The following is a 23,068-nucleotide window of genomic DNA, read 5'->3' as shown; positions in this document are numbered from 1 at the left end:
GAATGAACATCCTCTGAGGCCGGTGAGTCCATCATTTTTGCCAGGGGTTGTAGAATCACTTGATTAACCTTGTAAAGCTGTATTTTCTTAAACATAAACATTTTTTAAGTAATATAACTATTTCTCAGAGCTCTTTGAATTGAAAATCGATTCAGAATCGAATCATCACCCCAAGAATCGGAATCAAATTGAATCGTGAGTTCTTGTATGATTCACATCCCTATCATCTAAAGTCCATAATATAATTAGAAGATTCAGAGAATCTGGAGAACTTTCTACACATAAGTGGCAAGGCCGAAAACCAACATTGAATGTCCGTGACCTTTGATCCCTCAGGCGGCACTGCATTTAAAACAGACATTACCACGTGGGCTCAGGAACACTTCAGAAAATCATTGTCAGTTAACCCAGTTTGTGACTACATCTACAAGTGCAAGTTAAAACTCTACCATGCAAAGCCATACATCAGCAACATCCAGAAACTCCGCCTCCTTCTCTGGGCCCTAGCGCATATGAAATGGACAGACACAAAGCGGAAAAGTGTGCTGTGGTCTAATGAGTCCACATTTCAAATTGTTTTTGGAAATCATGGACGTCATGTTCTCTGGACAAAAGAGGAAAAAGACCATCCAGATTGTTACCAGCGCAAAGTTCAAAAGCCAGCATCTGTGATGGTATGGGGGTGTGTTAGTGCTCAGGGCATGAGCAACTTACACATCTGTGATGGCACCATCAATGCTGAAAGGTACATCCAGGTTTTGGAGCAACACATGCATCCAAGTAACGTCTTTCTCAGGGACGTCCCTGCTTATTTCAGCAAGACAATGCCAAGCCACATTCTGCACGTGTTACAACAGCATGGCTTCGTAGTAAAAGACCGAGTACTAGACTGGCCTGCCTGCAGTCCAGACCTGTCGCCCACTGAAAATGTGTGGCACATTATGAAGCGCAAAATACAACACAGACCCCAGACTGTTGAACAACTGAAGTCGTACATCAAGCAAAAATGGGAAAGAATTCCACCTACAAAGCTTCAACAATTAGTGTCCTCAGTTCCCAAACGCTTATTGAGTGTTGTTAGAAGGAAAGGTGATGTAACAGTGGTAAACATACCACTGTCCCAGCTTTTTTGAAATGTGTTGCAGTTTGAACATTAAATATCTTGTCTTTGTGGTGTATTCAAGTGAATATAGGTTGAAGAGGATTTGCAAGTCATTGTATTCTGTTTTTAATGTACATTTTACACAATGTCCCAACTTCATTGGAATTGGGGTTGTACGTACAAAATATGAACAAACTGCTCCTTTATGCCACTGAACAAATGAGCATGTGCAAGGAAAACATGCAATGTTTGAAAACACTAGCAAACACAGGAGTAAACTACTTCTTTAAGCCCTTGAATGGACAATATGTGAGGTAAACGCGCAGTGCAATCAAACATTTGAAAACTGTTTTGTAATATCTTAGTAAAAGATAAACTCCATGCTGATTTTCTTAAGAGAGCTGCCTTTGTCATTTTATACTGCAAATAGGTTTTCTTCCAATAGAATAAAAATATGGCCTCTTTATTCAAAAGTGTGGTCTTCCAGATTAAAAACAAAAAAAACATTTTAGAACAAAACATTTATCTTTTTCTCCCCTTTTTTGATTGCTCCTCCTCCACACTGCATCTTCAGAAGGAGAAGAAGGTGGTAGCCTCTGCTAATACATTAGTTTAAGTGTTTGAGACATCTCCTTTTTGTGATCAAACAAAAGACTGGATTTTACCTGAGTTGCTCTACATAGCATGACATTTGTATAGAACTATTCCAGTTAGTCATTTAAAGGTGTACAGTCTTTCAAATTTCACAAAACTGACTAAATTTAGTTTCTACTGTAATCCAAGCTATATTATTTTTGTAACGTGTTGGAAAATTACAGCTTTTAATGAAGACAACATATTTACCTAGAGGGAATTCCATAATGAGTATTTTCTTTTTACAGCATTTACAGGAGGTAGCGTGTGTGTGTGTGTAGGCGTGAGGTTTTGAGATTACTTGTGACCTGACTTGCGTGATGCACATTCCCGGGGCATGCATACTGACATCCGTAAGATCTCTTGTAAATCACTTCAGAGGTGTTACTTCATCTCAAAAACAGAATTTTTAGATTTATAAGTGATTAGTTCTCGCTAACTTTCATAAAATGAGAAACGCTTGATTTATCCAGAAATAAGCCGTTTTGTTTTCCACCATCTTGGTTTATTTTGTTTGTGTGAGCAGCCAGCTGACATTACGCTGCCTAACTTTACTCTGCTGGGTGTCACTGTGTGCTTGCCGGCATCCCTCGCACATAACAGGGGAAGCCCCCACGTGATCTATAATGTCTCTACTAAATGTATGTCATGGTGTCTGATCACTTCAAATTCTCCCTTTCAAGGGGAGAAATTCTAAATGGTTTCCAACTGGGGCTACTTGTGATCATATTGGCAATATGTTATTACAAATCCCATGTTTAAATGCTAAGGAATAAAATTATAGTGGTGGCAAAGAAAATTCTTTTAATAATTTAAATCTTTGGTTGCACAGCTTTAATAAGTGATGACGGATTATCACACATGGATCAGCCTATTTGAGCCCATTAACAGTGCACAGTATGTTTGGGAAAACTCTGGTTTCGTTGTGGAGCATTTCCCGAGGTCATCGGTGAGTCCAACGCAAACTCATCTCTCTCTGGCATTTAGCCGTTACGGTTTACATTCTGTTTCTCTGTTGTGTGCTGCAGTACAGTGAGAGAAGAGACATCCATTTACTCAGCAGGTTTCAATGTTCGGTAAAGATGTTCCCTCATATTTGTTTGAAATGAGCATGACTGCTGGCTGTATTTTATCTCTAGAGCCCAACAATCAGCAAAGATATGAGGAAAAGCTCAAAGTAGTGATGCCGTCACGATCGCTCATAATGAACACTGTGTGGCTTGACTGTTTTAAAGTAAATGAGCTGAAAGTAACTGAGCCCTGTTACTTCCTCCCTCTTGTTGATTTAAGACACAAAGGGCAGTTTAATGTTGTATTAGTTTCCGCAGTCATGAAAATGTATAGAATTGTGATTTTTCAGTGCACAAGTCACACTGGACTAAGTTGCGGTACCTCTCAAACTAGTAAAAAAAAAGAAGAAAAAAAGGCGACTTACATTCCGAAAAATACGGTATATAAATAAACTCTTTTTGACTGAACAACTTCAGTGGTAAAATAGGACTGTGTACATGACTCACGATCCAGCACTGCCGGGCACTCTCTTATGCTGAACACCTCGGCTGCCTTCAACAAAGGCACTGGGTGGTTTGTGGTAGACGGAGGCAAGAGTACCAATGTGGCAAATAAGTTCCTCCAGCAGTGTGGGCTCAATCAGGTCAGTCTCCTCAGAGATTAGAGGCTTTTCAGCCAGAACCACCTCCTTGGCAGCCACAGGGTCCGTAGAGAGCAGACGCCAGTAGATATATCCACGGTCCCTTAAATCAGGGTTGTCCGAATCCTGGAAATATAAACAGAAGCTTGAGGATAAGTGATAATTTATGAACGATGCTTAATGGTAATCTATTCTTCTGCCCTAAAAGATAAATAATGCAAAAACACTTTTCCATTTTTCCATTCTTACCATGTACTCAGATAATGCGTCAAATATTTGGTGGTGTACAGTAGTGATGGATATTTAGCTATGATCTGGGTCTCTGTGCGTGGATGGTTGCGCGTTTGTGGCCATCACCACAATTTGGTTTTGGGTGCTCTCAAAGGGATCAAGACTATGGTGTCCTAGATTAGGGTACGGACGCTCACTAATTAGACTGTTGCTGTCACTACTTGTTCATGTGTGGTTGTTTGTCCTGGTATGTTGTATGGTTGGGGCCCCGTCTCCTCGGTGTCTCACTTCAGTTATTGTCTTCACCACTTGTCTTTCGTTCTTATCCGTCTGTGTTGTTTTGGTGGTCGGCCCTTCCTGATAGAAGTTGTCAGTTGGCTTTGAGCAGGATGTTGTAGGCTGAACGGAAAGGGCAGCTGGGGGTCACACATGCACACCATGTTCACTCACGCACTACATACCTTCTGTCTTGCAAGAATGAATTGCATATATGTGTATTAATGTTCATAAATTGGTCTGCCAGTGTGGCAATTACCATTACTATATATGCAGATGGGGGGATATATACATATTATATATATAGTGGTGGTGCTGATGGGCTTACTTCTGGAGTTAGTTTTTTTTTTCCCCTTTTTTTTTTAAATGTAAAATAAATATTCAAGATTTGGGGGGCAGGGGCTGCTTGCTGAAAGATTTACACAATATCACGCACATCAAAAGCGCAACATTTAGAGGGTTACTTATATACATTGTAAAACATTTATTTTGATTTTATTTTTTGTTTGATAGAAGTACAAGTCAGACTAAAGCAGTTAGAGGACAAAAATCTTTTTTAGAACTTTAACAGCTATCAACTTTGTCACAATTAGTGTTCTTGCTGTAATGTCACTGAAACAGGTTGGTGGTAACTGTCTCCTAGAATCTAAAGTCCCTGTCACATGTGACAAGAAGCTAGAGATTATTGGGGATGAACATACCTGCAAGTTACTTCTACATCACAATGAAGTTTGAACAAGTGCAGCCTTCTCATTTTTTCCCCCTCAAAATTCTACTCACAACACCCCAAAATGAAAACACGAAAAGTTTTTTTTTTTTTTAATCTTTGCAAAAGTATTAAAAATAAAAAACTAAGAAATCATGTACATAAATATTCAGACCCTTTGCTCAATACTTTGTTGATGCACGTTTGGCAGCAATTACAGCCTCAAGTTTTGTTGAATATGATGCCACAAGCTTGGTTTTGCCCATTCCTCTTTGCAGCACCTTCTGGCAAATTGCAGCTCAACTTTCAGGTCTCCTTTTTAAGAAAATCCTCATATATAAAAAAAATAGCTTTGTCCCTGGTCTAAGGACACCAGGGACAAAGACTGTAGACCAGGCTGGGATGGACTACAGGACAACAGGCAAGCAGCTTGGTAGAAGACAACAACTGTTGTCTATGATTACTTATTAGTGGAAGAAACACAAGATGACTGTCAGTCTCCCTCGGTCTGAGATTCCATGCAAGATCTCACATTGTGGGGTAAGGATGATTCTGAGAAAGCTCAGAACTACACAGGAGGACCTGGTCAATGACCTGAAGGGAGCTGGGACCACAGTCACAAAGATTACATTAGTAACACATGATGCTGTCATGGTTTAAAATCCTGCAGGGCAGCAAGGTCCCCCTGCTCAAGCCAGCACATATCCAGGCCCGTTTGAAGTTCACTAGTGACCATCTGGATGATCCAGAGGAGGCATGGGAGAAGGCCATGTGGTCAGATGAGACCAGAATAGAACTTTTTGGAATCAACTCCACTTACCATGTTTAGAGGATGAGAACAACCCCAAGAAAACCATCCCAACCGTGAAACATGGGGGTGGAAACATCATACTCGGGGGGTGCTCTTCTGCAAAGGGGACAGGACGACTGCACCGTACTGAAGGGAGGATGGATGGGGTCATGTATTGCGAGATTTTGGCAAACAACCTCCTTCCCTCAGTAAGAGCATTGAAGATGGGTCACGACTGGGTCTTCCAGCATGACAATGACCCCAAACACACAGCCAGGGCAACTAAGGAGGGGCTCTGAAGAAGCATTTCAAGGTTTCTGGAGTGGTCTGGCCAGTCTCCAGAGCTGAACTCAATAGAAAATCTTTGGAGGGAGCTGAAACTCCAAACCTGAAAGATCTAGAGAAGATCTGTATGGAGGAGTGGACCAAAATCCCTGCTGCAGTGTGTGCAAACCTGGTGAAAAACTACAGTAAACTTTTGACCTCTGTAATTGCAAAAAAAAAAAAAAAAAAAAAAAGGCTACTATACCAAATATTAACACTGATTTTCACAGGTGTTCAAATACTTATTTGCAGCAGTAACATACAAATAAATAAAAAAAAAAAATAAAATTCATACATTGTGATTTTCAGATTTTTTTTTTTTTGATTATGTCTCTCACAGTGGACATGCACCTAATGGCCCAGTCACACAGCACACGACGATTCCTGAACGAAGGGAAAAAGTAACAAATGTTACAATTCGTTGAGAAAAGGTGGACGAAAGAGCTTTTATCACCGAACAGTCTGCGAAGCAAGAGCGCAAAAGGGACGAAAGAGGAACTTAACAAAACGCGCCTGGAGCCACTGGCGCTGGAACGGAGCTCATAGCGCCTGAGTCCTGGAGAAACTGCAAACAGAATCTGTGGAGATGTCGATGGATCACCTGCTGTGGTTCTTTGTCCAGAACAAAAGAGGGATCATCTCCATCATCAGCAGAATCCACACTGTCTGTCGACACGATGTATGCTCCGTCGTGCTCCAATTTAAAAAATAAAAATAATAAGTGTTCCGTGGTCACTGCTGTATCACAGTATTATGTTCTAAGACATATAAATTGATTTATAACAGAAAATTGTCAAAAGGGAGAATAAATATAAATATGTGTAAAGATGATTGAATATATCAGAGCAGTAAATTAATCAGTGCGTGTGAACGCGCGCACTGACTCACGTGCAGTTATTTCCACCAGCTGATCACTGATCCACAACGTGAATTCTTCCTTCCAGAACAGCTCTTTATATCATCATTTTGAGTCATCTGCCTGTTGCCACATGTACAGAAGGACTGGACTGTCATTCCTACACTCATATTGTTATATTTAATACAAAATAATCAGCGCACGTAGGAGCTCCTGCTACCGCTGATGCTGCATTCAAGTACCGTCGGAATGTTGGTCCACTCCGCTTCAATGGCTGTGCGAAGTTGCTGGATATTGGCAGGAACTGGTACACGCTGTCGTATACGCCGGTCCAGAGCATCCCAAACATGCTTAATGGGTGACATGTCCAGTGAGTATGCCGGCCATGCAAGAACTGGGACATTTTCAGCTTCCAAAAATTGTGTACAGATCCTTGCAACATGGGGCGTGCATTATCCTGCTGCAACATGAGGTGATGTTCTTGGATGTATGGCACAACAATGTGCCTCAGGATCTCGTCACGGTATCTCTGTGCATTCAAAATGCACCTGTGTTCTTCATCCATAACAGACGCCTGCCCATACCATAACCCCACCGCCACCATGGACCACTCGATCCACAACACTGACATCAGAAAACTGCTCAGCCACACACGCTGTCTGCCATCTGCCCTGGACAGTGTGAACCGGGATTCATCCGTGAAGAGAACACCTCTCCAATGTGCCAAACGCCAGCGAATGTGAGCATTTGCCCAATCAAGTCGGTTGCGACGACGAACTGGAGTCAGGTCGAGACCCCGATGAGGACGACGAGCATGCAGATGAGCTTCCCTGAGACGGTTTCTGACAGTTTGTGCAGAAATTCTTTGGTTATGCAAACCGATTGTTTCAGCAGCTGTCTGAGTGGCTGGTCTCAGACGATCTTGGAGGTGAACATTGTGGATGTGGAGGTCCTGGGCTGGTGTGGTTACATGTGGTCTGTGGTTGTGAGGCTGGTTGGATGTACTGCCAAATTCTCTGAAACGCCTTTGGAGACGGCTTATGGTAGAGAAATGAACATTCAATACACGAGCAACAGCTCTGGTTGACATTCCTGCTGTCAGCATGCCAACTGCACGCTCCCTCAAATCTTGCGACATCTGTGACATTGTGCTGTATGATAAAACTGCACCTTTCAGAGTGGCCTTTTATTGTGGGCAGTCTAAGGCACACCTGTGCACTAATAATGGTGTCTAATCAGCATCTTGATATGGCACACCTGTGAGGTGGGATGGATTATCTCAGCAAAGGAGAAGTGCTCACTATCACAGATTTGGACTGGTTTGTGAACAATATTTGAGGGAAATGGTGATATTGTGTATGTGGAAAAAGTTTTAGATCTTTGAGTTCATCTCATACAAAATCGGAGCAAAACCAAAAGTGTTGCGTTTATATTTTTGTTGAGTGTAGTTTATCCTTTGTTACTTACAGACTCTGAAAATGAACGAACTATGCATTACAATGGCTGTAATTCCTCAATTGTTATTGCAGTATTCTTGTTAAACCCTCTGAATTAAATGTCAAGTCTACACTACAAGCAGTTCTGATAGTGACATTTCAACTCCAATGTGGTGCTGAAAAGAAGCTAAATTTATATGATGATGATGATGATAATAAAACGGGGGGGAGTATGCCATCTTCTAGATACCTACTTTACTGTATGTACACATCAGCGTGTCAGAAGATGCTACTAAACCTGATAAGTCACTGCAGCTCTCTAAGATAAAACTGTTCAGGATAAAACCATGAGGAATTTGAAAGTAAAAATACTTGTTTTAAAATAACAGATTAGAAAAGTACAGAAATCAGAAAAAGCCTCGTGGTCAAACTAATGGGAGTGAGGTGACTGTTTAATGCATTAATGTAACTGCCCACTGTACAGTGATTTAATTTGCTTTACATATGAATTATGGGTAGATGAGGTGACACTGATTTTTCATCTCACCTGTGTGGCCAGACTAAGCACTTGCTGCACCAGCTCTTGGGTCTCAGTTGGCTTTTTCAGGAACAATTTGACGATGGCTGTCAGTAACTGCAGCTGCACCTATAAGATACAGTGAACAAGCGCTATGGATCCATTAGAGAGTAGAGACAGACATGTGAGAGGCAAATAAAGAAAAATGCTTAAAATGGCAGGGGGTCTGGAAGGGCAAAGCTCCCCAGAAGCTGAAGGATTTGAGCCGTGCCAATGCTCCCCCACAACCATTTTGTGCTGAGAATTTGGAAAATAGCTGGCTTATAATTAAATTTGCAACAAATAAAAATGTCAAAATGGGCAGTGAGCCAGGTTCATCTTTTATTTGTCTTTGCTTTCTGTGCCTTGATTTAATATGAGCCTGTCTAGCTCTTAGTTGTGGCTGCTGCAGCCTCCATGCATTTCCTTTTAGCTGCCTGTGCCTGCGTGTTAAGGTGTTGGGCTTGAGTCCAGAAGATCATGGGTTCAAATCCCTGCCTGACTGGAAAATCACTAATCACAAGGCCTTTAATCCCCTATTGCTCGGTGTATAGTGAGCGCCTTGTATGGCAGCACCCTGACATCGGGGTGAATGTGAGGCATAATTGTAAAGTGCTTTGAGCGTCTGATGCAGATGGAAAAGTGCTATATAAATGCAGTCCATAGTGGGGTTGTTTCACTGTCAGCCATCGGGATGCTTCCGCTTTTCCTAAAACGTGCATCACATGCCGAGAAATACAGAGTAAGACGTTTTCCTGGAATGCACCTGCTAACTCACCGAGCGAGAGGGATAATCTATATACATAAAGGGTCTGTCAAATCTATATACACAAAGTCTGTCTGTTTGGGATAAACTCCCAAACTATAATATGTAGCCCTAAAAACTATATATATTCTGAATCCTCATGGGGACATGGGGAACAAACTGGTACCATTTTTTTTTTTTAAAGTTGAACTGAAAATTACCCCAAAATAGCCGGCTGTGGGTATGACCAGGCAAATTCAAATTTCCAGCCCTGTATATGTGTTGGCCATCTCCGTTTATTTAATCCCTTTCTTCAGCTACTTTATGTTCTCAACTGTTAAGCACCTGACTGTCCTGTACAACCCAGTTTGCCTTCCAGTCTGAATACATTCAATTTTTGTTCATAAAATTGCAATATAAAAACAGTGAAATACACCACTACCTCAATTTTGATTCATTGATATTTACATTTACTGTTACCTACCTTTTGTGGGTAATTTTGTTATAAATTTGATTGCAAAACAAAGTCTGCATGAAGGACTTTGTCTTTGTGTTTGTCTTTTAACCAAGTATTTCAACTTAGTTTGGGGGAGTCCACCTCTTATAGTTCTGCTTTACAAACTTTAGCCCATTAACTATTATAAGACATCAGCATTACAAAAACAAATGGGCAGTTGTTTTGATTAAAACGATTGCCATTTGGCTTATGTCTAAAACAGGTTAACCCGGGCAGCGCCGGGTACCCCAGCTAGTTAGCAATAAAATACGAGGTCTGTCAATAAAGTATAGGTCCTTTTTATTTTTTTCAAAAACTATATGGATTTCATTCATATGTTTTTACATCAGACATGCTTGAACCCTCGTGCGCATGCGTGAGTTTTTCCACGCCTGTCGGTGACGTCATTAGCCTGTGAGCACTCCTTGTGGGAGGAGTCGTCCAGCCCCTCGTCGGAATTCCTTTGTCTGAGAAGTTGCTGAGAGACTGGCGCGTTGTTTGATCAAAATTTTTTCTAAACCTGTGAGACACATCGAAGTGGACACGGTTCGAAAAATTAAGCTGGTTTTCAGTGCAAATTTTAACGGCTGATGAGAGATTTTGAGGCGATACTGTCGCTTTAAGGACTTCCCACGGTGCGAGACGTCGCGCAGCGCTCTCAGGCGCCATCATCAGCCTGTTCAAGCTGAAAACCTCCACATTTCAGGCTCTATTGATCCAGGACGTCGTGAGAGAACAGAGAAGTTTCAGAAGAAGTCGGTTTCAGCATTTTATCCGGATATTCCACTGTTAAAGGAGATTTTTTTAATGAAAGACGTGCGGACGGGTCCGCGCGTCGGCTCGCAGACGCCGCGACGCTCCGCCACAGGAAAAACACCTCTGTTGGAAGCCTTAAGGACAAGTTGGAACATGTCCTGCTGTTAAACAATTTCTCATACACTCACTCCACTGAAAGCCATCAAAAGCCACCTGGATTTTACAAATGGTTATCAACACGGAGGTGTTTTTCCTGTGCCGCCGCACAGGCGTGGAAAAACTCACGCATGCGCACGAGGGTGCAAGCATGTCTGACGTAAAAACATATGAATGAAATCCATATAGTTTTTGAAAAAAATAAAAAGGACCTATACTTTGACAGCCCTCGTACATCAGCGACCACTAATTATTATTGCATGTGCACAGATATTCTTACAATCATGAATACTTTAATGATGTGTTGCCAACCAGGATGTTAAATAATGTGATACATGTCCTTTAAATACCAACTTAGTGAAGAAAGAAGCAGAAAGCAACTCACCTGGATAACCTGCTTGTCTGGCATCCAAATCACCAATTTTGTCCATTTCTGTTATCTCTTTCCGCAGATTTTAAACTGATTTTGTTTGGCTGCAGTTTGGCACCATTACAAAGCAAATTTTTTTTCCGCTTTACAGCAATTCGCGCTACTACTGTATAAGCATATGACTGTCAGAAAAAAAAATTTAGGACATCTAACGTGTGCCTTCACATTCACCCCAATGTGAGGGTACTGCCATACAAGACACTCATTACACAATGGGAGCAAGCAGGGGTGCCCAAGTTCAGTCCTCAAAATCTACATTCCTGACACACTTAGTTGCCTCGCTGCTCCAACACACCTGAATCCAACGAAAGGCTCATTAAAAGCCTGCTAACAACTATTTCACTGGATTCAGGTGTGTTGGAGCAGGGAGACAACTAAGTGTGTCAGGAAGTTAGATCTCCAGGACCGAACTTGGGCACCCCTGAACTAGGGGATTAAGGACCTTGCCCAAGGGCCCTTAGTGTTTTTCTGGTCAGTCTGGGAACCAAGGATCCTCTGGTCTCAAGCCCATCGCTTAACCACTAGACCACTGGTTTTCAAACTGTGAGGCGCGCCCCCCTGGGAAGCACCAACGTTCTTTTGGGGGGGGGGGGGGGGGGGGGGGTAAGGGATGGGTAGTGAAAACTGGTTATTTTTGATAATTGTTAAGAAATGATTCGATCCACCAACATCAATAGCCTTTTTGCTTAACGATTCCCTTATCAGTCCTTCAGAGTGGCTGCTGTTTTTAAGGGTGTTTTATCGGGAAATTTATCATTTCTTTATGTTGATTGCTGACCCTGCAGCGGGTCTAATCAACTGCTTCTGCAGCGGCTGTTCTTGAAGCAACGAACCAGTGCTCTGACCCTTTGCTTCGTTGGTTCATTGCTTCGCTGCTTTTCAGAAGTGGCAAGTCCACTTCTTAACCCCTTGCAATGCTATTTAACAATGTCAATCGTGAGTCATTTTTGTGGAGATTAAAGCCACTAGCTGGGACTCTTGTTGAGAGCAAGAAACGAGAATCATCCTCCGTTCCGTTCGCACAGCTCCAAATGCTGCGCAGCTCTCTGCCGAGTCAAGTTAGAGTCCGGTCGGAATTAATAACTTCAAAGCGAATCACGGTTTTAAATCAAATGACACCTCTTTCCAAATGTTGTACCAAAGACAAACTACAACAGGCTACAACTTCTTTCCTCCCAAAATGAGACATCCTGTGTTCTTTATGAATTACATTGCTGCTGAAGTGCAGCGTAGCTGGCTGAAAGAGCTCAGCTCAGAGGTATGGAGTGACATTCATGCCATTAATGTCTGAAAGGAAATTCTTTTGAAAAAACTACAGATTTTATTTTTATTTATATCTAGAGATTAAGGATCCAGTGACCAATTTCATATTTATTTACTTTAGTACACAGAAAATTCACAAGCGGTATTGATAAGGGAATCGATGTGTTAATTATGCCATAGACATTTAAAAACATTTTTTTATATCAATGATTTTGTGAATGTATCTAAAGTACTTGGCAGCATATTTGCTGATGATACAACATTATTTTACTCTGGATCAGATATACAGGAAGTAGTACAAGTGATAAATACAGAGTTGGAAAAAGTTAAACACTGGTTTGATATAAACAGATTGTCACAAAATCTTAAGACAAATTTCATATTATTTCTTTAAAAACATGTTTAAAATGTTTGAAAATGGTGTAAAATGTGTGAAAGAATAGAAAGCTCTTTAAAAACATGTTTAAAATGTTTACCAAGGCTGTAAAATGTGTAAATGCATAGACAGTTACTTCAAAATGCACAAATACTTTTAGAATGTGTAAAACAATAAAAATAAACACACAAAGATGTTGAAATTGTGTGTCTTGGGGGGGGGGGGGGGCAGCTATTCATTTGTTCTCTGAGGGGGGGCTCACTCTCCCACACTTTGAAAACTCCTGCACTAGACCATCACCTCCCCTTGTGTACATAATTTTTCTGTTTTTAAATAATACATACATATACAACCCCTGGCAATAATTATGGAATCACCAGCCTTGGAGGATGTTCATTCAGTTGTTTAATTTTGTAGAAAAAAAGCAGATCACAGACATGACACAAAACTAAAGTCATTTCAAATGGCAACTTTCTGGCTTTAAGAAACACTATAAGAAATCAAGAAAAAAAATTGTGGCAGTCAGTAACGGTTACTTTTTTAGACCAAGCAGAGGGAAAAAAATATGGAATCACTCAATTCTGAGGAAAAACTATGGAATCATGAAAAACAAAAGAACACTCCAACACATCACTAGTATTTTGTTGCACCACCTCTGGCTTTTATAACAGCTTGCAGTCTCTGAGGCACTCCTTTTTAGATGGAGACTAACGAGCAGATCTGATTTGATGCTGGTGTTAGATTTGGGGATGAAAATTTACAGGGTGATTCCATAATTTATTCCTCAGAATTGAGTGAGTCCATATTTTTTTCCCTCTGCTTGGTCTAAAAAAGTAACCGTTACTGACTGCCACAATTTTTTTTCTTGATTTCTTATAGTGTTTCTTAAAGCCAGAAAGTTGCCATTTGAAATTACTTTAGTTTTGTGTCATGTCTGTGATCTGCTTTTTTTTCTACAAAATTAAACAACTGAATGAACATCCTCCAAGGCCGGTGATTCCATAATTTTTGCCAGGGGTTGTATATATATAAATTGATAGTCAGCAAACAGACATTAAGCAGGGAAACAAGTGCTGCATGATATACTCTATAACATACACAAATCAAAAGTGGTTTTTAAGCTTCTGAGCATCACAGGAAAATTTTAAAACTTTCCACTTTTGTTAATATCCTTCTGTTTCATTCAGATAGTTAAGGCAGTATTGCACTATTTGTGCATGGAGTGTAGTTGTTCCATTTCCATGTTCAGCAGCTACAGTCTCCATCTATGCTAAACAAAACATGGCACTTTCTGCCAACACTATAAGTTATTATAGTTGCACTATTACACTATAAGTTGCAACTTCCCTCAAAAGCTGTTGCAAGAGCAACACTCTGAAGCTCACCTGAGTGCTTTCATCATGGAAACCCTCCAGGAAACTTTCCAGCAGCTCATCAGCATTATCAATGCGCTCAGCATACTCCCCAACAATCCAGATCATTGCTGCCCGTGCCTCTGGCTCATCGAGTGAATCGAGATTTTCACACAGAGTGGCAATCACACTCTCATATCTTAAGAAACAAAACAAAAAAGTTACAGGCAGCAATAGTGAAAAGAAAAATTATCTTTATTGTGAACGTACTGTACATACAACAAAATCTGTCCTCTGCATTTAACCCATCCTAATTACAGTTCACAACAACCCAATCACTAGGAGCAGTGGGCAGCCACAGTCCCGCTACCAACTCCAGATATGGAGATCTTAGAGCAGACACTAAGTAAGCACGTTTTGATTGAGAGAGAAAACCGGATGACCTGGACCAGGGGTTGAAATACCTTTTTTTAACCTACTTGCACTGGTGCAAGTAACAAAAAAATTACTTGCACCAAAAAAAAAGTTACTTGCACAACCAAAACTCAGTCTTATATCAACCTTAAAATTCCTCCTCTGATGTGTCAGACTTTTCCTTTCTGGTGAGAGTAGCAGCGGCAGACAGTTTTTTTTCCACGTGCGCGCTTGAACGAATCGTCCGTGAAGATTATTTTATTTATTAACTACACAGATGTATAATAAAACAAATGGTGACTGGTTTATAACACAATTATGACAGAGTTTGAAGGGAGAGAGAGCGAGGAACTACTGAGCCCTGGAAGTGTTATTGCAAAATGTTTTGCATGTGGAGAGAACGTGCGCACGTGTTATGATATTGTGCACACGTTTTATTATACTGTGTGCACGTTTTAAGCATCGTTTGAGTGAAACAACGGCACGATCTACTTAAACGTGGCCACAATATTGTCTTGACACATAAATGCTGACTATTAGCCAACAAACCAGCAGACAGTGTAATACATTTCCCCCATAAAGCCTTCTTGCTCTCGGTCGGGACGGTCGCATTTTTCTCTCCTCCTCCCTCCCCAACTTTCCTGCTACTGTAGCGTGTTTTGTCAGTGAGGCTGCCAGCCCTGCTCCTCTGGAAAACGGCAAAATGGATCTGATCAAGTGGTCTCTGAACGCAATTGATACTATTTTTTTCCACAAGACACTCGGGAGCGGAGGACCCGACCTGTCCTGCCAGGACACGTGGCGGGTTACGTGATGGACAGCTGGCGGAGGTGGCAAGTCATGTGCCTGTACATGTTGTCTGTGGAGGACGTTGAAGATGTTTACTTATTTGGAGCTGTGGTGACCGGGTTTCTGCTGTGTGGGGCAGCCATAGCACTGGTTTACCGGAAAATTAAGAAGGTGGAGGCGGCATTAATTGGCCCATCCAGGCTGCTTCGATTGGAAGGGCAGTGTCAGTTCAGTCGGCGGGTGTCAACCACACGTTGGAATCCATCTCGGGGAGAATGGCTGCACTGGAAAACCGCTTTGATCATCAGTAAGACCACATCTCCTCTATTCAGATGTATTTGGGAGCCACTCTGAAGTTTCAGACTGTGGAATCTGCCAGGCATCTGTTAATCTGGATATCTATTTGGTTTCCAAACACCATCTGTCCTTCAAGGACGCTGGGATAAAATCCTCCCCCCGAGGAACACTCCTGATGGCCTCGCTCCTCGTTCCCCCCGCCTCTTCGTCTTCCCCCTCCCTCCCTCCCTTCCCAGTCCTGAGATGTTGACTGTGGGACCTTGAGACTCTGGTGGACTGATTCAACTCAACTCAACTTTTTTTTTATATAGCGCCAAATCACAACAAACAGTTGCCCCAAGGCGCTCCATATTGTAAGGCAAGGCCATACAATAATTATGAAAAACCCCAACGGTCAAAACGACCCCCTATGAGCAAGCACTTGGCCACAGTGGGAAGGAAAAACTCCCTTTTAACAGGAAGAAACCTCCAGCAGAACCAGGCTCAGGGAGGGGCAGTCTTCTGCTGAGACTGGTTGGGGCTGAGGGAAAGAACCAGGAAAAAGACATGCCGAGAAGGGGGGCAGAGATCGATCACTAATGATTAAATGCAGAGTGATGCATACGGAGCAAAAAGTGAAAGAAACAGTGCATCATGGGAACCCCCCCACAGTCTACGTCTAAAGCAACATAACCAAGGGATGGTCCAGGGTCACCCGATCCAGCCCTAACTATAAGCCTTAGCGAAAAGGAAAGTTTTAAGCCTAATCTTAAAAGTAGAGAGGGTATCTGTCTCCCTGATCTGAATTGGGAGCTGGTTCCACAGGAGAGGAGCCCGAAAGCTGAAGGCTCTGCCTCCCATTCTACTCTTACAAACCCTAGGAACCACAAGTAAGCCCGCAGTCAGAGCGAAGCGCTCTAATGGGGTAATATGGTACTACGAGGTCCCTAAGATAAGATGGGACCTGATTATTCAAAACCTTATAAGTAAGAAGAAGAATTTTAAATTCTATTCTAGAATTAACAGGAAGCCAATGAAGAGAGGCCAACACGGGTGAGATATGCTCTCTCCTGCTAGTCCCCGTCAGTACTCTAGCTGCAGCATTCTGAACCAACTGAAGGCTTTTTAGGGAACTTTTAGGACAACCTGATAATAATGAATTACAATAGTCCAGCCTAGAGGAAATAAATGCATGAATTAGTTTTTCAGCATCACTCTGAGACAAGACCTTTCTGATTTTAGAGATATTGCGTAAATGCAAAAAGGCAGTCCTACATATTTGTTTAATATGCGCTTTGAATGACATATCCTGATCAAAAATGACTCCAAGATTTCTCACAGTATTACTAGAGATCAGGGAAATGCCATCCAGAGTAACGATCTGGTTAGACACCATGCTTCTAAGATTTGTGGGGCCAAGTACAATGACTTCAGTTTTATCTGAGTTTAAAAGCAGGAAATTAGAGGTCATCCATGTCTTTATGTCTGTAAGACAATCCTGCAGTTTAGCTAATTGGTGTGTATCCTCTGGCTTCATGGATAGATAAAGCTGGGTATCATCTGCGTAACAATGAAAATTTAAGCAATACCGTCTAATAATACTGCCTAAGGGAAGCATGTATAAAGTGAATAAAATTGGTCCTAGCACAGACCCTTGTGTAACTCCATAATTAACTTCAGTCTGTGAAGAAGATTCCCCATTTACATGAACAAACTGTAATCTATTAGACAAATATGATTCAAACCACCGCAGCGCAGTGCCCTTAATACCTATGACATGCTCTAATCTCTGTAATAAAATTTTATGGTCAACAGTATCAAAAGCAGCACTGCGGTCCAACAGAACAAGCACAGAGATAAGTCCACTGTCCGAAGCCATAAGAAGATCATTTGTAACCTTCACTAATGCTGTTTCTGTACTATGATGAATTCTAAAACCTGACAAACTCTTCAAATAGACCATTCCTCTGCAGGTGATCAGTTAGCTGTTTTACAACTACCCTCTCAAGAATCTTTGAGAGAAAAGGAAGGTTGGAGATTGGCCTATAATTAGCTAAGATAGCTGGGTCAAGTGATGGCTTTTTAAGTAATGGTTTAATTACTGCCACCTTAAAGGCCTGTGGTACATAACCAACTAACAAAGATAGATTGATCATATGAAGATAAACATGTTGATGGTTTGGATGAAGTAACTAATGAAAATAACTCAGACAGAACAATCGGAGAGAAAGAGTCTAACCAAATACCGGCATCACTGAAAGCAGCCAAAGATAACGATACATCTTTGGGATGGTTATGAGTAATTTCTTCTCTAATAGTCAAAATTTTGTTAGCAAAGAAAGTCATGAAGTCATTACTAGTTAAAGTTAATGGAATACTCAGCTCAATAGAGCTCTGACTCTTTGTCAGCCTGGCTACAGTGCTGAAAAGAAACCTGGGGTTGTTCTTATTTTCTTCAATTAGTGATGAGTAGAAAGATGTCCTAGCTTTACGGAGGGCTTTTTTATAGAGCAACAAACTCTTTTTCCAGGCTAAGTGAAGATCTTCTAAATTAGTGAGACGCCATTTCCTCTCCAACTTACGGGTTATCTCCTTTAAGCTACGAGTTTGTGAGTTATACCACGGAGTCAGACACTTCTGATTTAAAGCTCTCTTTTTCAGAGGAGCTACAGCATCCAAAGTTGTCTTCAATGAGGATGTAAAACTATTAACGAGATACTCTAACTCCCTTACAGAGTTTAGGTAGCTACTCTGCTCTGTGTTGGTATATGACATTAGAGAACATAAAGAAGGAATCATATCCTTAAACCTAGTTACAGCGCTTTCTGAAAGACTTCTAGTGTAATGAAACTTATTCCCCACTGCAGGGTAGTCCAACAGGGTAAATGTAAATGTTATTAAAAAATGATCAGACAGAAGGGAGTTTTCAGGGAATACTGTTAAGTCTTCTATTTCCATACCATAAGTCAGAACAAGATCTAAAATATGATTAAAGTGGTGGGTGGACTCATTTACTTTTTGAGCAAAGCCAATAGAGTCTAATAATAGATTAAATGCAGTGTTGAGGCTGTCATTCTCAGCATCTGTGTGGATGTTAAAATCGCCCACTATAATTATCTTATCTGAGCTAAGCACTAAGTCAGACAAAAGGTCTGAAATTCACAGAGAAACTCACAGTAACGACCAGGTGGACGATAGATAATAACAAATAAAACTGGTTTTTGGGACTTCCAATTTGGATGGACAAGACTAAGAGACAAGCTTTCAAATGAATTAAAGCTCTGTCTAGGTTTTTGATTAATTAATAGGCTGGAATGGAAGATTGCTGCTAATCCTCTACCCCGGCCCGTGCTACGAGCCTTCTGACAGTTAGTGTGACTCGGGGGTGTTGACTCATTTAAACTAACATATTCATCCTGCTGTAACCAGGTTTCTGTTAGGCAGAATAAATCAATACGTTGATCAATTATTATATCATTTACCAACAGGGACTTAGAAGAGAGAGACCTAATGTTTAATAGACCACATTTAACTGTTTTAGTCTGTGGTGCAATTGAAGGTGCTATATTATTTTTCTTTTTGAATTTTTATGCTTAAATAGATTTTGCTGGTTATTGGTGGTCTGGGAGCAGGCACCGTCTCTACGGGGATGGGGTAATGAGGGGATGGCAGGGGGAGAGAAGCTGCAGAGAGGTGTATAAGACCACAGCTCTGCCTCCTGGTCCCAACGCTAGACAGTCACAGTTTGGAGGATCCAAAAAAATTGGCCAGATTTCTAGAAATGAGAGCTGCTCCCTCTAAAGTGGGATGGATGCTGTCTCTCCTAACAAGACCAGGTTTTCCCCAGAAGCTTTGCCAATTATCAATGAAGCCCACCTCATTTTTTGGACACCACTCAGACAGCCAGCAATTCAAGGAGAACATGCGGCTAAACATGTCACTCCCAGTCTGATTGGGGAGGGGCCCAGAGAAAACAACAGAGTCCGACATTGTTTTTGCAAAGTTACACACCGATTTAATGTTAATTTTAGTGACCTCCGTTTGGCGTAACCGGGTGTCATTACTGCCGACGTGAATTACAATCTTACCAAATTTACGCTTAGCCTTAGCCAGCAATTTCAAATGTCCTTCGATGTCGCCTGCTCTGGCCCCCGGAAGACAATTGACAATGGTTGCTGGTGTCGCTAACTTCACATTTCTCAAAACAGAGTCGCCAATAACCAGAGTTTGATCCTCGGCGAGTGTATCGCCGAGTGGGGAAAAACGATTAGAGATGTGAACGGGTTGACGGTGTACACGGGGCTTCTGTTTAGGGCTACGCTTCTTCCTCACAGTCACCCAGTCAGCCTGCTTTCCCGACTGCCTGGGATCTGCCAGGGGGGAACTAACGGCGGCTAAGCTACCTTGGTCCGCACCGACTACAGGGGCCTGGCTAGCTGTAGAATTTTCCACGGTGCGGAGCCGAGCCTCCAATTCGCCCAGCCTGGCCTCCAAAGCTACGAATAAGCTGCACTTATTACAAGTACCGTTACTGCTAAAGGAGGCCGAGGAATAACTAAACATTTCACACCCAGAGCAGAAAAGTGCAAGAGAGACAGGAGAAGCCGCCATGCTAAATCGGCTAAGAGCTAGTAGCTGCGCTAAGCTAGCGGATTCCCAAAAACACACAAAGTGAATAATGTGCAAATAATCCAGAGGTGATTCAGCAGAAGGAGTGCCCCAATCAAGGCACCAAACAGGCCATGAAGCAGCACAGGCAACGCACGACAACAGCGAATGCACGACAACGGTGCTAAAATAAAATAAAAATAAAAAAATAAAAAAATAAATAAAAACGAAAGCGTTAGCAAGCTAGTTAGCCTGCCAACGCTAATGAAAGTTAGCTGATAAAAGTGCTCCGTCGCGATGTTTCGACCGTTAGAGGTCTTCCTTAGGCGTTGGAGCACAGTAAAAAAGTTAAAAAAAGTAAAAAAGGTAAAAAAGTAAAAAAGTCTTGAAAAAGACTGTTAGTTCAAGTTCAAAGCAGCAGGTAGCAGTCTCTGTGTAAACAGTCCCAACAGACAATTCAGTGTTACATCCAAAACTAAGGATTCAGGACTGGGATCCCCTCCCAGGATGGACAGATAAGGCCTGTCGATGGCAGCTCACGGGCGGCCTTCCAGGCTGTCTGTCTGGACACATCCAAGTCTCGGCTGTCGTCTGTTGTGATTTGTTTTTTTGTTATGACTGTTTTTCTGTGCTATGGGTTTTTTTTGCTCTCCAGTGGTGCTGCGTAACACAGCAGCAATGGAGGTTTTTCTTTTCCCAATTCTTTCCTTGTGTGTGCTTTTATGTGTTCATGTACCGGACCGGCTTATGTGTATTGTTGTTTGTTAAGTGTGTCATGAGGCCGGTCAAGATTTGCTCAGCCCTGCTCGTGACCTAGGGCAGGGATATACATCTGGAGCTGGGTCCCTGGGCGCCAAAAAAGGCAACCTCTGCTCCTAACTGGCAATTAGGATGGGTAAAAATGCAGTAAACATATTTCATTGTGCAGGGAACATGTTCCTATGTGCATATGACAAACTCCTTTTGAATCCTTGAATTAGAAATGGATCTGGTCAGGGTATATCATCATGGTTTGGGTGCACAAGGACATACAGAGAACTCCAGCTGCCCAGCATGGCATCATCTGGAGTTTAAGCACATTAAAAAGGATGCTGAGGGCGAAGCGTCTCCCCGTTGTGAGGATGACAATTTAGGTCATATTATGGAGTTCATTTTGAACGAAAGGAAAACGTGCGCACAAATTATTATGGCCATTAAAAAAAGAAATATCCTTTTAAGTGACCTTTCCCGGGTTCCATAAAGGAACGATAGCGGCAGCCAGTTTTTTTTTTTTTTTTTTTTTCCACGTGTGCGCGCAAATCGTCCGTGAAGATAATTTTATTAACTACACAGATGTGTAATAAAACAAATGGTGACTGGTTTATAAACACAATGATGACAGAGTTTGAGGGCAGAGAGAGAGAGGAACCGGAGCCAGTTTTTTTTTCTTTTCTGTTTAAATGTGTGCGCACGAACACAACAAATAGAGCACAGCAACTCTCTCCATGTGTGAGAGTGATAAAACGCAGGAGACGAAGACAACACACTGGAAATTGTTTTTTCCCTTATTTATTCCTTTACTGGTTCATTCTACTGGTGCTTATAGTTGATAAAACTTGGATAAAGTTACTTGCACCAGTGCAGTATAAAATTACGTGCACCGCTGGAATAATACGTGCACAAACTAGCACATGCACGTACTATTTCGACCCCTGCCTGGACCCAGATAAACATGAGAACATGCAAACTCTGCACAAAAAGGCAAGACGCAATCCCACAACAGTCTTGCTGTGAGGCATCAATGCTACCCATGAAGCCACCGTGACAAACATGGTTTACACTGTGCATTTTGAGAAATACACAGCAAAACAAACGATTATTACCTCCGGCAAGGATGTAATAAAATCATGTATGTTCGTCTGTCTGCTTGCAGGATTACATCAAGACTACTGCATGGATTGACAAAATTTTCACCACAGATACATATTAGGCCAAGAAGACTCCATTAAATTTTGAAAGTGATCATGATCAAGTTTCACTTTATATAGGCGTTGAAGGATTATGTCAAAGCTACTGCAGATATTCTCACAAAATTTTGAATTTTGGAGGCGATTCAGATTCGCCGACCAAACGCACCCCCCCCCCCCCCACCAAAAAAATCGGTCTGCCCTGCCTTCACTGCGCATGTGTCATTTCAGAGCGTCAGCAGCAATTCACTGATTATTACCTTTCTGCTTAAAACTGCACTGATCATTTATCTCAGTGACAGATATCTGAAGCTTTTGTACAACAATCATTTCCACATAATTTCAGCATTATTTCATAATAAAAGACAGGACCTATCAGCGCGCCACAGCAGCACGTCAGACTACATTTGAGTGTCGGTAGCGATTCACTGATTATCCCCTCGTTACATAAAATGGCCTCATTTCTGCTTGAAACTGATTATAGAATGATTTAAGACGTTTTACTTTGTTATCTGGTGGTTAATAATCACATTATTTCCTTTGATTGCTTTGGATGTATTAAGTCAGTCTCAAAGTCAGTCTCAGACACATGTGTAGTGAAAGCAGGGCGGATCAATTTTGAGAGGGACCGTTTGGCCGTCCCTCTAAACTGAGCGATCACAGGAGACGAGCCTTAGTCAGGGAGGTGACCAAGAACTTGATGGTCACTGTGTCAGAGCTCCAGCATTTCTCTGTGGAGAGAGAAGAACCTTCCAGAAGCACAACCATCTCTGCAGCAACCAACCAATCAGGCCTGTATGGCAGCGTGGCCAGATGGAAGCCACTCCTTAGTAACAGACAAATGGCAGTCCGCCTGGAGTTTGCCAAAAGGCCCCCGAAAGACACTCAGACCACGAGAAA

General features: G+C 41.8%; 1 protein-coding gene across 5 annotated transcripts in view; it reads right to left on the bottom strand.

Annotated features, from left to right (window-relative positions):
- Positions 1-23,068, bottom strand: part of ap1b1 (adaptor related protein complex 1 subunit beta 1) — a 95,986-nt gene that overhangs the window by 46,095 nt on the left and 26,823 nt on the right. For all 5 annotated transcript variants that reach the window (XM_034170308.1, XM_034170309.1, XM_034170307.1 and 2 more), the window contains exons 11-13: positions 14,169-14,334; positions 8,553-8,651; positions 3,253-3,512 (exon numbers count right to left, since the gene is read on the bottom strand). In XM_034170308.1, the coding sequence (XP_034026199.1) occupies positions 3,253-3,512; positions 8,553-8,651; positions 14,169-14,334 (525 nt within the window). The remainder of the gene's footprint in view (positions 1-3,252; positions 3,513-8,552; positions 8,652-14,168; positions 14,335-23,068) is intronic.

This window comes from Thalassophryne amazonica, chromosome 5, assembly GCF_902500255.1.
Source record: "Thalassophryne amazonica chromosome 5, fThaAma1.1, whole genome shotgun sequence".
Classification (NCBI taxonomy): domain Eukaryota; kingdom Metazoa; phylum Chordata; class Actinopteri; order Batrachoidiformes; family Batrachoididae; genus Thalassophryne; species Thalassophryne amazonica.
This window is presented reverse-complemented; position numbering and strand designations above follow the sequence as displayed.